The sequence below is a fragment of the Anolis carolinensis genome, chromosome 3 (assembly GCF_035594765.1).
Source record: "Anolis carolinensis isolate JA03-04 chromosome 3, rAnoCar3.1.pri, whole genome shotgun sequence".
Classification (NCBI taxonomy): domain Eukaryota; kingdom Metazoa; phylum Chordata; class Lepidosauria; order Squamata; family Dactyloidae; genus Anolis; species Anolis carolinensis.
Window position 1 is genome coordinate 76650866 of NC_085843.1, and position 16380 is coordinate 76667245.

General features: G+C 39.9%; 1 protein-coding gene across 2 annotated transcripts in view; it reads right to left on the bottom strand.

Moving 5' to 3' along the window:
• The window catches only part of rcan1 (regulator of calcineurin 1), a 67338-nt gene that overhangs the window by 28837 nt on the left and 22121 nt on the right, over window positions 1-16380 (bottom strand). Inside the window, exons 1-2 of one of the 2 annotated variants that reach the window (XM_003219000.3) lie at window positions 4822-5149; window positions 2222-2395 (exon numbers count right to left, since the gene is read on the bottom strand). In XM_003219000.3, coding sequence (XP_003219048.1) covers window positions 2222-2395; window positions 4822-4911 — 264 coding nt within the window. In that variant the 5' untranslated portion in view covers window positions 4912-5149. Of the gene's footprint in view, window positions 1-2221; window positions 2396-4821; window positions 5150-16380 lie in introns of those variants that run through there. The other variant, XM_008107540.3, reaches the window with a different exon arrangement.

A 16380-nucleotide genomic window follows, 5' to 3' on the forward strand; every position in this document is an offset into this window, starting at 1 on the left:
CACTTTTTAACTACTTGCTTGGTTGTCATAGGCCAAGCTAACAAATTCAAGAAATTCCACCCAGGCAAGCAAATAGTCTGGCAGAGAAAAAACACTTCTCCTTGAGCTCCTTTGCCAACCTGCTGGATTTCCATGCTGGCAGATGAAAGAAAATGGTAGGCTGACAAGGGAGAGCGTTGCTTTCACGTTCTCCACTAGTCCATTCAGTAGACATTGTTTGCTTTAATATGCTGTGAATAAGCTAGTTTTCACACCAGGTGTAAAGGAGTGGGCTTTCTCTCTGCCATGACCAGCATGAATTCACTGTGATGTTAAATTGATGTTATCTTTGTGGGTGTATTTTTTAAAAAAATACTGATATTTACTTTGTTTCTGTATTTTATTACAGACTACACATTGTTTATCTGGAATTCTGAAATCAAACATTCTCTATATTCCAAAACTGTCCACATAGGTGGCTGAGATGGTGACATATTTTCTATCTGATAGTTCAATATACAAAAATGGTTTTCATGCACAAAATTATTAAAAATATCAAAAATTTCTTGTGGTCTCATACACTTTGGATAAGGGATATTCAGCTCAAATGTTATTTTATGAGCTTTCCAGAGTACAAGCTACAGGGCAGTCTTTATTTACTATAAATAAATAAACAAACAAAAATGCTTTAAATGTGCCTCTTTCGATTTAACAGTGGAAGGAGAACTGGTTATTTACATCAAGCGAAGTTCTGCTATCATAAGACTTGCTAAATTTACAACACGCTGTAGATCACATTGGGTTTAAACCATGATTTTCAGTAGAATTCTCACACCGGGGATAAGCTGAGATTTTCATTAGAAATTTTGATGGAAACTTCCTAATAAAAGTCATGGATGACAGAGCACATCCAACATCATCCTATAACTAGCAACGAAAACAAGAATTTTCTTCCAGCTGACCACCTTTACACCCTTGATGTTTCTAAATACTGTACAGCACAGTCTTTAATCTGGCCCACTTTAATATCCAGCCATTCATTCTACTAGAAGGAAAATGCTTACAATTCCCCTATAAATAAACAAAAAACTTTATTTGTATCTCGCCACCATCTCCCCGAAGGGACTCGGGGCGGCTTACAAAGGCACTCTTAGGTGTACACATAACATACAGCAAGTAAAGAAGCATAAACAAGTCACATAAAACTATAACAACCACCTCTGTAACACATATAAAATATAGGTCAAAATAATACAATTTTTAAAAAATCAGAAAATAAAATTTGCAGCTATCGATTCAGAAAGTACGAAGTGTCAATTTCATATGGGCCCATTGAGCCTACTCGAGGTCAAAGGCCTGTTTGAACTTCCATGTTTTCAGGATGAAACGGAAGGATTGAAGGGTGGGGGATAATCTAATCTCTTTTGGGAGGGTATTCCAGAGCTGGGGAGCCACCACAGAGAAGGCCCTCTCCCTCGTCCCCACCAACCACATTTGAAACAGTGGTGGGACTGAGAGAAGGGCCTCCCCTGTCTATGTCAGAGCCCATGGCGGTTCATAGAAAGAGATGCGGTCACGAAGATAGGTTTGACCTGAAGTGTATGTATGATGTATGTATGGTGTACCTGCCCTTGCCAGTCACCCATGGTCAAAACAGTGTATGTTCTGCTACGTTGCCTGTATTATAATGACATTTGTTCCCAATTGATAGATACAATTTTGAAGTACTTCCCAGACAGACCTGACCATGTTTACATCTCACCTCTTCTCTCAAATTCTTCCAAAGAATGCATTCTATAAATTGCTAACCATTTCAGTTCCAATGAAGTAGTATAGATGCCAAATGGCCACACAACTTAGTGCGGAAGTGATGAATAGGAAATTCCATTTATACTAGTCCTGATGCATATCTCCAGAGGTTTTATACTTAATGTTGGTACAAATTTAGACTATGAAAAACTTTGAGGTGGTTCCTTGTGGCTCCTTAAACAGCCATCAGAAGTAGGAGGTCTCACAATTCTTCTGTTCATATGACTACGTAGGAAATCTGTGAAAGACTCATGTTGTAATGGGTTTGGACACTGGAAATCCAGGTTCAAATTGCCACTCAGCTCATGTGGCAAAGTGCCATAACTTAACCTGTTTTTATAAGGTGTTGCACTGGGTTTACACAAGAAAGGATGGGGCATAAAGCATACAATAAAGCAATTAAAGCCCTATAAAATAAGGTTTTTTGTCTTACCTGAGCAAAAAATAGTTTTAGCTCTTTTCCAAGAAATTCTGTCTTGTGTAACCGAATTTTAACATCTGCTGCTGACAAAGGGTTGCTGAAGTTTATCCGTATTCTTTTGAAACTCTTAAAATACTGAAAGGTGACATCTTTGTCATGTGTTCTAAAGAGAGATTCAAATCTTGCCTGAAAGATAAAAAGCAAGCATTGCAATACATTAGAAACATCCATGGTTACACTAGCCTATAGAGTCCAAAGTATAGCAATGAACAAATATTTGTATGGGTTTTTTTCCCTCTCTCCCTACAACACAAAACCCTGTAACACAAAACAAATCTGTATTAACAAAAGCAAGGCCAAAATACAAATACAAATTTTGGAACTTTTTGATTCTGAAAAAATCTTTCACCTTTCCCTTCTAGCCACAGCTTCACTGTGCATAAACTGAAATTCAGTTTTGCTAGTTCTCCTCCCATTCTTTAGTGCTTTAAAAAACATTTTAACAAGCCAATAAACATCAGAAGATTGCACTTCATCTTAAGGGGCTACCAAATTAGTCAGATCATGCATTTAGGAGGTGCCATAACTTTAACAAACAGGAAGAATTCATGTAACAACCTGCAATTACTTAAATAAATAGTACAGTATGTATTAAAATATTCATTGGGCAGCTAACTGAAAAACTAATGCTCAGAGTGCTAATTTATATGTACTAATATAAAGCTTTGTGTCTTTAACAATGGTATCACAGAAGAATGCTCAAAATGGTATTATCATATTCTTTCCCAACAAAATCTGCACCAGTACAGTTCTGTCATCCAGTTGTTGGGGACAAATATTCTGCCTCAGAAAATAATCTGGTAATGCTATTTAGTAAGCATGAACAACATATAAACGCTGTTGAGCAGAATACATTTCCAAGCTGAAGACACGTACAAGACCAAGATGTTAAATATGTTTTTTTCAACTCCAGTACAGGGACTTTGCATTAAAAAGTGGCTTCAAATAAAAACAAAAGGTTATTACTGCAAAAGAGTATGATTCAGGCATAGGAAGTCTACTAATGGCTGACAACTTCATAATAAAGACCTAATGTTTAGTGTAAGTGCTACTGGAACATCTAGGCAACCATCCAACTCAAAAGACATATTTACATTATTGACATAAGGATATGCATTTTCAAATTCACAAGGGAGAAAACTAACAATAGAGCTTTAAGAAGAAAGAACTGTTCTTAATCCATTTAAGATGACCTTTTCCTATTTAGTATTTTTACAGCATTAAAGAAAACTAAGTACACAGATTAATGTGAGTGGGGATCAATTGAAACTATTTGTTTTATATATATCTGTAGCATTCAAATACTGAATTCAAAAAATGGCAAGATTGAAGCAGTATTACTTAGACAAGTATAGAATTCATAGAAATCCACATTTCCCCAATACTTTTGATACACTTTTTTAAAAGGGTTGTAGTTTTAACAGTATCAGATATAGAGATTTCTGAACAAGTTACAGTAAGGACAGTCCCTGCCATGAATCCTAATACTTTCTAAGGCCCTTTCCACATTGCCCCTATATTTCAGGATCTGATCCCAGATTATGTTTTTATCCCAGATTATCTGGCAATGGAGACTCATATAATCCAGTTTAAAGCAGATAATCTGGGATCAGATCCTGGGATATAGGGGCAGTATGGAAGGGGCCTTAGTCAAAGGGACACAAAAATACATGTAAGGAATAACTGCTATTTAAAGTTGCAACCATAGTTCCTACCCCTTATTAGCTTCCTCCTACTGCATACTTTCTCACCAATGAGAAAGCTAAACTAAGAAAGAAAAAACAGACATCTTGGATATTTTGAATACAGTAGGCCCTCAGTATTTGCTGTAGTTTGGTTCAAGGACCCCCATGGATTCCAAAATCTGTGGATGTTCACTACCATTATATACAATAGTAAAATTGTGTTCCTTGTATAAAATAGCTAAATAAAGCTTTGCTTTTTGATTACCTTTTGGGGGGGGTGTATGTGTACTTTCAATCCATGGATATGGAGGGCCAGCTATACTTCCTACTTTAAGTGGAAGAAATTATTATTTTTATGCAGCGAGATATTCAAGTATCCTTAACAGAATTAGGAAGGTTGCCAGTGCTTTGAAACTGCTTGGGAACTTTGTACGCACATGGGAGTAACTCCTATTGAACTCGATGGGGCTTACTTCAGAGTAGACATGCAAATAATTGCCCTTCTCAACATAAAACCTCTAAGAAGACACTGCGCTTCAATCTGTAGTTCTACTTGGCTATAAATATTAAACATTAGATTCTGTTACTTAACTACAAATGTTTTGGTTTCATACATAAGTATCAAAAGCATCTTAAGAAAAATAATATTTATTATCCTACATTCCTATAAGAAGTCTAATCACAATTATAAAGCACATAAACAGAAAAGCATATCAATCTTTGCCTCTGAAATTATTTAAACAGTGAAGGCTTTAGTCTTCTTTAAGATCTAACCCATTCTGCCTTATGAATACACCAACATTTCCTAGTATTTAATACAAATTCTTTTCATTTTTTAAAAAGTAAAAATAAACCCCCAAGACTTACCCTAATTTCAGGTTGATTGAAAATCTTGTTGTCAGCAACACAAGCAATTAAGGAACCAAAAGTGTAATCAAAGTTCCTAAAATGCATCATGCACTTTTAAAAAACTAAGAGCCGAGAACCCGATGAAGAAAACACTTTTATGAAGAAGTTTTGTCCTGTGGAGACAGCTTATAAAAAGGTACCAAGTCCAGCCCCCTCTAGAACATGGCCACCCCACCCAAAAAAAAGTTCTCAGAGCATCCAGTGTGCGACAGCAAATTCCTGAACAAAGTCCTGCAACATGCTTTCAGGCAGTCAGGGACAAAATGTAAGCTTCGACTGGAAAGAGGTGACGTCAACACATTAGTCAGTTTCCCTATGCTAATTAAGTTTGCTCTGGAGGATGGAAAAAACAGCTGAGGTTTGCACAGGCAGCTGCTTTATCAACTCCTCTTGCAGCATAGTTTCCATTGGTAGTAATTCCATTTAGCACTCAGACAACAGGCTCTTCACTGGAATGGGACAACCCATTTTAAGATGGAAAAAGTTACTGTTTGAGGACCAAGGCTGACTGCAATAAACAGCAATTAGCTGCCAGAAACATTTCAAGACTTTGGAACAATGAGAACAAACTTTAGTCCCCAGGGAGCCTAAACCCCACCAGATTTACTCAGAAATACTTTGTGTCTCATTGCTCTTAATGGGACTTACTCCCAAGATGGCACACAACTGCAGCTTTGCACTCTCTTAATGTGAAGGGATATTTTCAATACATGTTAAAAAGTCTTTGAAGTGTCCTTATTTTACCTTCATTCATTTTCTCTGTTTTGCTCTGCATGCTCAAAATTTACATATCATTTTAATGACCCTTGCTTATAAACCACATTCTGCCTTGGAAATGAAATTTCGTGTAATTTACACTGTTCAAAAAATCATGTAAAGCTCTCTGGAAATCAATGAAACTTAATTTGTAAACATTTTTAATTATATTGATTTTCATGGGATTTGATTTTTTTAGTCTTTTCGGGAATACTGCAAGAATTGTATATTTCTTTGTGTTTCTTGTGTGCATTCAAGTGGTTTCTGGTGACCCTAAAGTGAACTTATTACACTGATTTCTTGCCAAGATTTTTTTAGTGTGAGGTTGTCTTTGCCCAAGCATTTAATGCAGTACTACAAGTCAACAGACTACAATTAGACTACAATTTCCAGTGCCTTCAGTGTTTTAGAAAACAAAACAGTACGTTTAATCTGCTTCCCAATCATAAGGTACAGATGTGTATAAATATTAACACTACATTATGCTGGCAATATATCCTCGTTCAGGGAATCCAGAGTTCTTCTTGGCCATAACAATAAATACAAAAAAAGAATATGTTTTGGTACTGTTCTCATAAACCCCTGGCTTAAGTTCTAAATATTCAATTTGAGTGGGGGGGGGGGGGGTGAGAGTGAATAACCGGGGGGGAGGGCATTATTTAAAAATTAATCGTCAGGTAGTTGCAGTCCTGTAGTAGTACATACCGTGTTTCCCCCAAAATAAGACAGTGTCTTATATTAACTTTTGCTCCCAAACATGTGCTAGGTCTCATTTTCAAAACGATCTTGACAGACTAGAGAGATGGGCCGAAACTAACAAAATGAAGTTCAACAGGGACAAATGCAAGATACTTCACTTCGGCAGAAAAAATGGAATGCAAAGATACAGAATGGGGGACGCCTGGCTAGACAGCAGTACATGTGAACAAGATCTTGGAGTCCTTGTGGACAACAAGTTAAACATGAGCCAGCAATGTGATGCAGCTGCTAAGAAAGCCAATGGGATTCTGGCCTGCATCAATAGGGGAATAGCGTCTAGATCCAGGGAAGTCATGCTACCCCTCTATTCTGCCTTGGTCAGACCACACCTGGAATACTGCGTCCAATTCTGGGCACCACAGTTGAAGGGAGATGTTGACAAGCTGGAAAGCGTCCAGAGGAGGGCAACTAAAATAATCAAAGGTCTGGAGAACAAGCCCTATGAGGAGAGGCTTAAAGAACTGGGCATGTTTAGCCTGCAGAATAGAAGGCTGAGAGGAGACATGATAGCCATGTAAAAATATGTGAGGGGAAGTCATAGGGAGGAGGGAGCAAGCTTGTTTTCTGCTGCACTGCAGACTAGGACACGGAACAATGGCTTCAAACTACAGGAAAGGAGATTCCACCTGAACATTAGGAAGAATTTCCTCACAGTGAGGGCTGTTCGGCAGTGGAACTCTCTCCCCCGGACTGTGGTGGAGGCTCCTTCTTTGGAGGCTTTTAAGCAGAGGCTGGATGGCCATCTGTCAGGGGTGCTATGAATGCGATTTCCTGCTTCTTGGCAGGGGGTTGGACTGGATGGCCCATGAGGTCTCTTCCAACTCTACTATTCTATGATTCTAGGGGATGTCTTATTTTTCCATGAAGAAGAATTCACATTTATTGTTAAACAAAAAAAAAAGAACATTAAATACTGTACAGTAGTTGTCATCATAAACCAGCATAACCAGTCAAACTGTGAATCCTATCAAGAATTTCTTGTAACTACCATTATTTCCATGTACAACACTCTATGGTACGTACATTTACCCATCCTGCATGCTCTGGTGTTCTGTTCAGCAGGCATGCTTCCAAACAAAAACTTTGCTAGGTCTTACTTTCGAGGGAGGCTTTATATTTAGCAATTCAGCAAAACCTCTACTAAGTCTTATTTTCTGGGGATGTCTTATTTTAGGGGAAACAGGGTAGTATGTAGTTATGTTTTTTTTGTGTGTGTGTGGGTGTGTGTATAATCCACTTTTATATTTTTCCTTTTTATTAAAATGTATATGTGTATGAAACTGGTCATAAAAAGTGAATCTTCAGCATTTTTAGTATAAGGGTTTTTTTCTAGGCTTTATTACTGCAGTACTACAGTATATACCACATGTTTCAAATTCAAGGTCCATTGGCCCAAATCCAGCTCACCATGCCATTTTATGAGGCCCTCCAGATGCTAAACCACAACTCTTGTATTCCTCATCATTAGACATGACTAGAGATGGGAGTTGTGATAAAGGAACACCTGGAAGGCTGTCGTTCGTTCTGTTTAGACAAGACAGTGGGATTTGGATTTAGATCCAATTCTTGTGGATATGATGTGTAACTTTAAAATTTTCTTTAACCTTTTCACAACATCAGAGCCAGAAGCTTTGTATATTATTTCATGTTGTAAGCCGCCCCGAGTCCCCATGGGGAGATGGGGCAGGATATAAATAAAGTCTGATTGACTGACTGACACATGCTGTTGAGTTACAATTCCTGTAAGCCGAGGCACCTTATTTTACCACAAAAAACTAGGAAAACTTACTGACTTGAGTATAAGCCGAGGTTGGGCGATGCAGCAACTACTGGTAAATTTTAAAAATAAAAATAGATACCAATAAAATTACATTAATTAAGGCATCAGTAGGCTAAATGTTTTTGAATATTTATCATATTTCAAAAAGTAACAGTAAACTAGCTCTGTAAGTGGAAAAGGAAGGTCAACAAAAACAATATGGTAACAAAATAATAATAATAATAACAACAACAACAACAACAACAACAATGATAATTAATTTCTATCCCTCCCTATTTCCCCATGGGGACTCAGGGTGGATTCAAACATAGTAAGAGGAAAACATTCAATGCCTATATAAACAAAAAACCATAACATTTAAAACAAATTACAATACTAAACATTGTACATAAGTTAAAATAAACAGTTGCATTAAATAATTATCATTAAAAGCAATAAAAAAAAACCAGCCGAAGTAAAGTGTTCCCTTTTGCCTTCTCTCAGGCTTCTCCTATTGATGCAGCCTAGAACGGCATTGGCCTTTTCGGCTGCAGCATCACACTGTTGGCTTGTGTTCGGCTTGTGTGCATTCCCTTTCATAGAATCCTAGAGTTGGAAGAGCCCTCTAAAGGCCATCTAGTTCAACCCCCTTCATTCTGCCTTCATGCAGGGAAAGCACAATCAAAGCACCCGACAGATGGCCACCCACCCTCAATAATAATAATAATAATAATAATAATAATAATAATAATAATAATAATAATGGTTAGAAGAGACCCCTTGGGCCATCCAGTTCAACCCCCTTCTGCCTTCATGCAACCAAAGCACAATCAAAGCACTCCCTGAGAGATGGCCATCCAGCAATAATAATAATCATAATCATAAAAATAAGAAGGGGGATTGGAAGAGATCCCTTGGGCCATCTAGTCTAACTCCTTTTTGCCTTCGTGCACCAAAAGCACAATTCAAAGCATCACCGTCAGATAGAAGGCCAGCGCGAGATGGGGGAAAGGTGAGCGCTTTTCCCTCCTCCCTCATTTTGTTTCCCACCTCCTTCCTCGCACTTTCCTTGGCGGTGGTGAAGGGAGCCACGGTGATGGGCTGTCTCTGCCGCCACGGCTCCCTCCCCCATGCACCTTTGCCTCCTCCCTCGCCCCATGTGCACCTTCCTCAGGGGCGGGGGGAAAGGCACACGCCTTTCACTCCACCTCCCTTGTGCCGCACGTGCTTCCTCGGTGGAGGAGGGAGCCACGGTGATGGGGTTTGTACACGGGCTCGCTCTCTTCATCCCTCACCCCATGCGCGCCTTCCTCGGCTGTGGTGGGGTTTGTCCGCGGCCTCGCTCCACTCCTAGCTCAGTGGAGGAAAAGGCGCATGGGGAACGGGGAAGGAAGAGAGGTGAGGGTCCTGGTGGGAAGGCGTGGGGAAAGGGATCTTCTTTCAGCCCCACGCCTTCTCATCAGAACCTTCACCTGAATATAAGCCGAGGGGAGTTTTTTCAGCCTGAAAATGGGCTGAAAAACTCAGCTTATATTCGAGTATATACGGTATAGTTGGCCCTCTGTATCCACAGATTCTCCATCTATGGATTCAATGGCCCTTTGAAGGCAACAACAAGGCTGATGTGGCCCTCCATGAAAATGAGTTTGATACATATAAAATGAAGCAACCAGTAAGCAAAACATTTTGGCAGGGAGATGTATATATACAGGTGGAGGAAGAAAATAGTCACTAAAATACTATTTAGGAGCTGGCATATTACTTAGAGCTATATTCCATAAAACCTGAAAAACAGGGTGTATGACATATATAATTAAAGCTGGAGGTATACTTTACTTTTCCATTTTAGAGGTACTTCTTATATGTAACATCTGATGCAAATCTCTATTTTGACCCTGAAGGTTAACTAGCCAACAGCACATATTTCTATATACAGATTCAGACAGATTGCTTCTGTGTCTCCTATGCATTCTCAGAAAAGGGGTAAACTGCTGGTATGCAGTGACATGAAAACATTATCTTTTCAACAAGATGGTGAGAGGTGAGATGAAATTTTACAAATATTCCCGATTCAAACTATTGAGACAGCCTCTGAAATAATACTGTATGATTAAGACTACCTTGTAGATTACATTCTGCACTTATGATGCAAATTTAATTAAAAGGAGAAAGGAATGAACAGGATGCTTATTTGCAACTGGTTAGTTGGCTATCTGTGAACTCATACGAATGGGTAATCTTCACCTGTGAAGTGGATCATTCAGAGTTTCTAGAGCTACAAAATAAGCATTTTGATAGTAGTACCTCCTCCACACAGCATATGTGACCAGCACCATTCTTACTGAATCCTTCATTTCCCTGAACACCAAAGCAGCATCCCAGGAGAGAAGGACAGCAAGACACAATGAGGAGAGGAAGGGCAGGGTTGTGTGAGTTCCACTCGATGACCTCTCAAAGAATCACAATTACAGGTAAGCAACTCATTCTTCCTTTTATGGTCTCTGTAACTTACACAAATAGCAAGCTACATGACTTAGAAAGTGAGAGTGTCATGTAATGCAGGATAAAAGGTAAAGTCCGGGCCGGGCCGGGCTGTGGTGCAGCTGGCTAGTAACCAGCTGCAATAAATCACTACTGACTGAGAGGTCATGAGTTCAAAGCCCGGGTCGGGTTAAGCCCCCAACCATTAAATAGCCCGGCTTGCTGTTTACCTAAGCAGCCTAAAAGACAGTTGCATCTGTCAACTAGTAAATTTAGGTACGCTTTATGCCAGAGGCTAATTTAGCTAATTTACAACACCATAAAACTGCCAGCAGCACGTGGAAAGGAATGAGGAAGTACAGCACTCGGTATCACTCGTGGATGATGAAGCAACAGCTCCCCTTGTGGCTGGAATTGAGCATACCCTCATGAAGCTGGAAATGTTAAAATTGTCTCTGTGTGTGTGTCTATACTGTATATTGTCTGATGGCATTGAATGTTTGCCGTATATATGTTCATTGTAATCCACCCCGAGTCCCCTTCGGGGTGAGAAGGGCAGAATACTGTAAATAAATAAATAAATAACTAAAAAAGTCCCCTATGTGGCCTCTGTAGTGAACCTTACATGAAGTCTCTTATGCATAATGAAAGTTGAAGGCTGGAACCAGGTAGCAACCCTGCAAATGTCTTATAACAGGATGTCTGGGACTGTACTTGAGCAGGATATTTATTCTGAGCAAGAGTGTAATTAAGTTGGATAGTGATGACAACCCACTTGAAAAAAACACTGCACGGAGACTCGCAAGTCTTTCTTGCTGGTTGAGTAGTCTCTGGGACAACTGAAAGGAAGTTATATGGTCCACATAAAAGGTAAAAGCTCTAAGAAGTAGAGAGTATGCAAAATAAGACCGAGGATTCTGCAACAGGGAAGATAACACAATGTCTTGGTTGAGGTGGAAGGCAGAAAGAGGAACAATATGTTGGGCCTGAGGACCATCTTATTTCTGTGGAAGAAGAGATAAGGGGATGGATCAACCCTGAGAGCACATTCTTCCACCTTACTGACTGAAGTTATGACTACAAAAAAGGCTGCCTTCCAAATCAGAAGTCTCAGGTCACACTGGGACAGATATTCAAATGGCTTCTGTGACAACTCTGAGAATTAGTTTTACACTCCTGAGAGTTATGGGGCCAGTAGGAGGGTGGAGACACCTGTATGCCCTTAGTAATTGTTTATCTTAGGATATGGAAAGCACGAGAGTTGCCTCATGTTCTGCATGTTCCACGAAATCGCTGACACATAGCATTTGAGGGATGAGAAGTATACACAACAGTACCTCTCCAGTGGAAGAGGAATGCAATACCGAGCAAACCTCTCCCACGGCAAATTTGGAGCAGATGGGACAAAACTGTGCATTTGGTGATGAGGAAAAGATCTAGAGCAGGTATTAATCACCATCTGATGCTCACAGGGAGAGTGTTGGGATGCAGCTTCCATTCATGGTAGGACTTGAGGGTCCTGCTTAATAAGTCTGTTACGGTGTTCTCATGGAGATCCCTTGACAAATTGAACAGATCCATAGGAGGAATGCAATATCCGACCTTGTTCTGCCTTCTTTGTTCAAATGGAAGATACCAAATTATTGCTGAAGACCACTTGACTCGGGTTGCCATAGAGGCAAGGCTTGAAAGCTCAGAAGACATTTATGACTGTTAACAAGTGACTACTATTTAAATGCAGTATGCTTCAGTGTTCTGTTACTGAGAGTCCAGCTGAGTGGGCACCCTAACCTTCCAATGAAGATCTATAGTGACAGTTACTGTAACCTGGGGGAAAGGAAAGGCAAGCTGCCCTGTAGATTTCACAAGTCGATCCACCACTATAGAGAGTGATGAATGCTCCTTGGGATCATGATCATTCATCAGGAGAGGACTGAAATGTAACAGGAACCAGGCTTGAAGAAGCTTCATCCCGGGTCTTGTGAAGAACGTGATAAACGTTGTAGGAACTAAAGCCTAAAACAACTTGAATGTCTCTGGCATGCATCCTTTGATTGTGAAGGTACTGAAGAGAAGCCTTTTGAAGAACAAGATTCCTGTCATCTCGTAGAAAGGCAGCAGGGGCATGGGATCAAATAATTTACAGAACACTGCATTCAACTTCTAACTCATTCTGTGTGCTGGAGTGGAGTGCTGTCGCTGGGAAGACCTGGACTGAGCTGTACCAATTATGATGGAGCTGGGCTGAAGATGATGGAAGAGTGTTGATGTTGACTGTGACAGAGACATAGGGGATCAAAACTATCTCAATATTTGTATAATCAGAGCAGCAGGGATAGTCTCTAAATGGCAACTGGTCATACTAGTAAGAGCATACGATCATGATGATAGCAAGTTCTGCTGTTTCAGTAGGCTTTGCTCTGTGTCCTGCTCCCAAGACTTCCTCGAGGAAAGGAGGTATGATAAGGAAAACTGCCATTTCTAGATGTTTTGGTCATCCGCAAACCCAATCAACAATTGGGTCACACAGTTTACAGAAAACCTACACACCCAAGTCAAAAACCATCACCCAAGTCAAAAAAGAAGCACAATCAAAGCCCTGACAGACCGTGCACAAAGAATCTGCGAACCTCACCTCTTCCAAGGTGAACTAAACCACCTAAACTGGGCTCTACAGGCCAATGGATACTCCACCACAGACATCAGAAGAGCTGCAAGGCCAAGAACAAGCCATGAGAGTCAAGACAAAGATCCACCCAGAGGAAAGGTGTTCTTACCATACATCAAGGGAACCACTGACCGCATAGGCAAACTGATGAAGAAGCACAATCTACAAACTATCTACAGACCCACAAAGAAAATCCAACAAATTCTACGGTCAGCAAAAGACAAGAGGGATCCTCTCTCTTCTGCAGGAGTCTACCGGATACCATGCAGCTGTGGACAAGTATACATAGGGACCACCAAACACAGGTCACCAAACAAGAGTCAAAGAACATGAAAGGCACTGCAGACTAATTCAACCAGAGAAATCACCCATAGCAGAGCACTTGATGAACCAACCCGGACAAAGTATATTATTTGACAACACAGAAATGCTGGACCACTCTAACAACTATCATGTCAGACTACACAGAGAAGCCATTGAAATCCACAAGCATGTGGACAACTTCAACAGAAAGGAGGAAACCATGAAAACAAAATCTGGCTACCAGTATTAAAAAAAACTCTAAAATCAAAACAGTAGATGGAACCAACACTCTGAGGACAGAGGAGACCCAAGGACGCTAATGACTGAACAAAGGATGCCCCCCAGGCAAGAGACAAAGCCTTTCCAATGCTAACTAGGGTGATTAACTGAAACATTAATGCTGGCTTCCCAGTGACAAAGGACTCTTGCCACACCCTGGACTCTCCACAGATATATATTTTTTCCTTGCCTTGCCTAGTTTATCCATGCCACACAGCCTCTGAGGATGCCTGCCATAGATGTGGGCGAAACGTCCGGAGAGAATACTTCTGGAACATGGCCACACAGCCCGAAAGACATACAACAACCCTGAGGTATGATAAGTATAGAGATGGAGATCACCATGGACTGGAGGACTAAGAAAGTAAGACCTTGACCTGAAGTAAGATTGTAAGAACCAATAATTTACTATGACACCACCATCAACAGTGTAGGGATCATGGAATTGGGGCAAGAAGTCATTTTTGAGGCAGGAATGGAACTGGAGGTCGGTTTTGAGGTGCTGATGGCAGGCTCAATCGTCTGGAGAAGAAAGATGTTCCAGCACATGTAGAGGCAAATCAAGAATATCCTAATTTGATGCTGTGCCCACCAGGAAAGGATGCAAAAATTGCTCCTGTACAGAAACACGGACACTATCCTCTAGTTGAACAGAGGATCATCAAGAGTCAACGGAGTTGGAAATTAAAGGTTCCCTCTTCTGGATGCACTGATGGTAAGAGTATACTTGGCTGCGGGGATGGCACCATTTGTTTCAGCACTGGTATGGGGTGGTAGTTGAAGATGGTTCAAAAACTAAAGGTAGTATAAAATGCAGCTGCAAAATTGCTGCGGAGAGTATCATATGCACATCAGTTTTAAAGGAACTGCCAGTTCACTTCTAGTCTGAATTCAACATGCTGAACCCCTAAAGCCCTAAATGGCCTGGCAACTCAATATTTAAAGGAATGCCTCTCCCCACCTGCCCAAGAACTGAGGTCAGTAGGAGAGGACCTCCTGTGTGTCATCATGCCAATGTGGAATATTCTCCTCTTGAAAGTTTGGTGTCAGTGTTGGTTTAGTTTCAATGCCAAGTCAAGGTATGGCTTTTTATCAAAGTCATTGTGTTTTAATTCACTTTTACATGTAAACATGTGCTTTTTAATTGTTGTAGCTTCTTGACCTTATTGAAATTGTCTTGCTTAATGTGCTTTTATCCTGTTTAAGCTATTTTATTGTTTTAATCTGGAAGTATTTCAAAATGTTTATTTTTTAACTATACTTTACGCTAAAACCCCATGATAAGGGATGGCATATAAATATTTTAATAAATGAAATAAATTAAAAGATGATTAAATAACCTGCAGGGAACAATATTTGCCTATTGCTGAACAAATGTGACATAAAAGACATTAAGAAAGTAAAGGCCAGTACTGCAAGTAACTCACTCCACTGTCTTCTTTTGTATGTTTTTCTGTTCCACTGCCAGGAGGAAAATTATCTGAAGGGAACATAAAACATCTGAAGGTTGATGTGTGCATATATTTGGAAAAATCCTGAATAATGCCCTTTTTAGTAACAACTAAAATGTCACCAATAATAAGCCATCTTTTGAGTTACGTAAACACCTCTGCTGGGTGTTTTAAAATAGGGGAAAATAGAAAAGGGTGAACATGACAGAAAATCTCCAAAGCCCTGACTTGATTACAGCGTGGAGGTGTTATGCAGACTTCATTAACTTATAGTGTACTTGATGTAAAACGGATTTGAATATTGCATCCTAGGGGTGCAGGGTGGGATAGAGACCATTTTGGTTTGAAAAGGAAGAACTCAACAGTTAAATGGATCTGTGTAGTCCTACACTAAACCCATGGGTTCCATAAAAAGACAAGTCATATAAGCACACAGAAATCATTGAAGTTTGAGATGAATTTTACTCATTGTTTCTTTCCCCTATCTTAAGGATCTTCTTTCAATGCCTCTATTAAAAATATAGGCTAGTTATATGTAGAAAAATGGCTTTTTAGCAGTGGCCTCATGACCGCACAATGTGTTCTCCAAAGGTTTATCTAGTGACTAGTTTATTTTTGATGCTAAGCCAAGACTGTCCCATTTTATCAGGATTTTAAATGCTCTGGATTTAGCAACAGTGCTAATTAGCCAAAATGATCACTAATAATTTGCAGAGAGGGCTCGCAGTGCTAGTATGCAAGCTTTTTCTTTATCTAGTATACGAAGATTTCTAAATCTGGTCTTCTCAGAAAAGGTTATCTACAATTTGTGTGTTAGGGAAACATTAATGTTATGATCACCAAAGACTTCTAGTCAGCCAACTAGGCCAATGACTAGATGTCTGGTGACAACATCTTTAAAATTAGACTATTTCAGCAGAGCTGTTCTTTTTTTGGCTGGAAGATAAAAGAGCACAAGAGCAAGCCTGCTCTTCAATCACTGAGGAAAACAGAAGAGGCTTCTCAAGTTCCTATCTAAAAGCTTTCTTTTTCTTGGAAGTCCGCCTTTGTTTCTGCTGGTG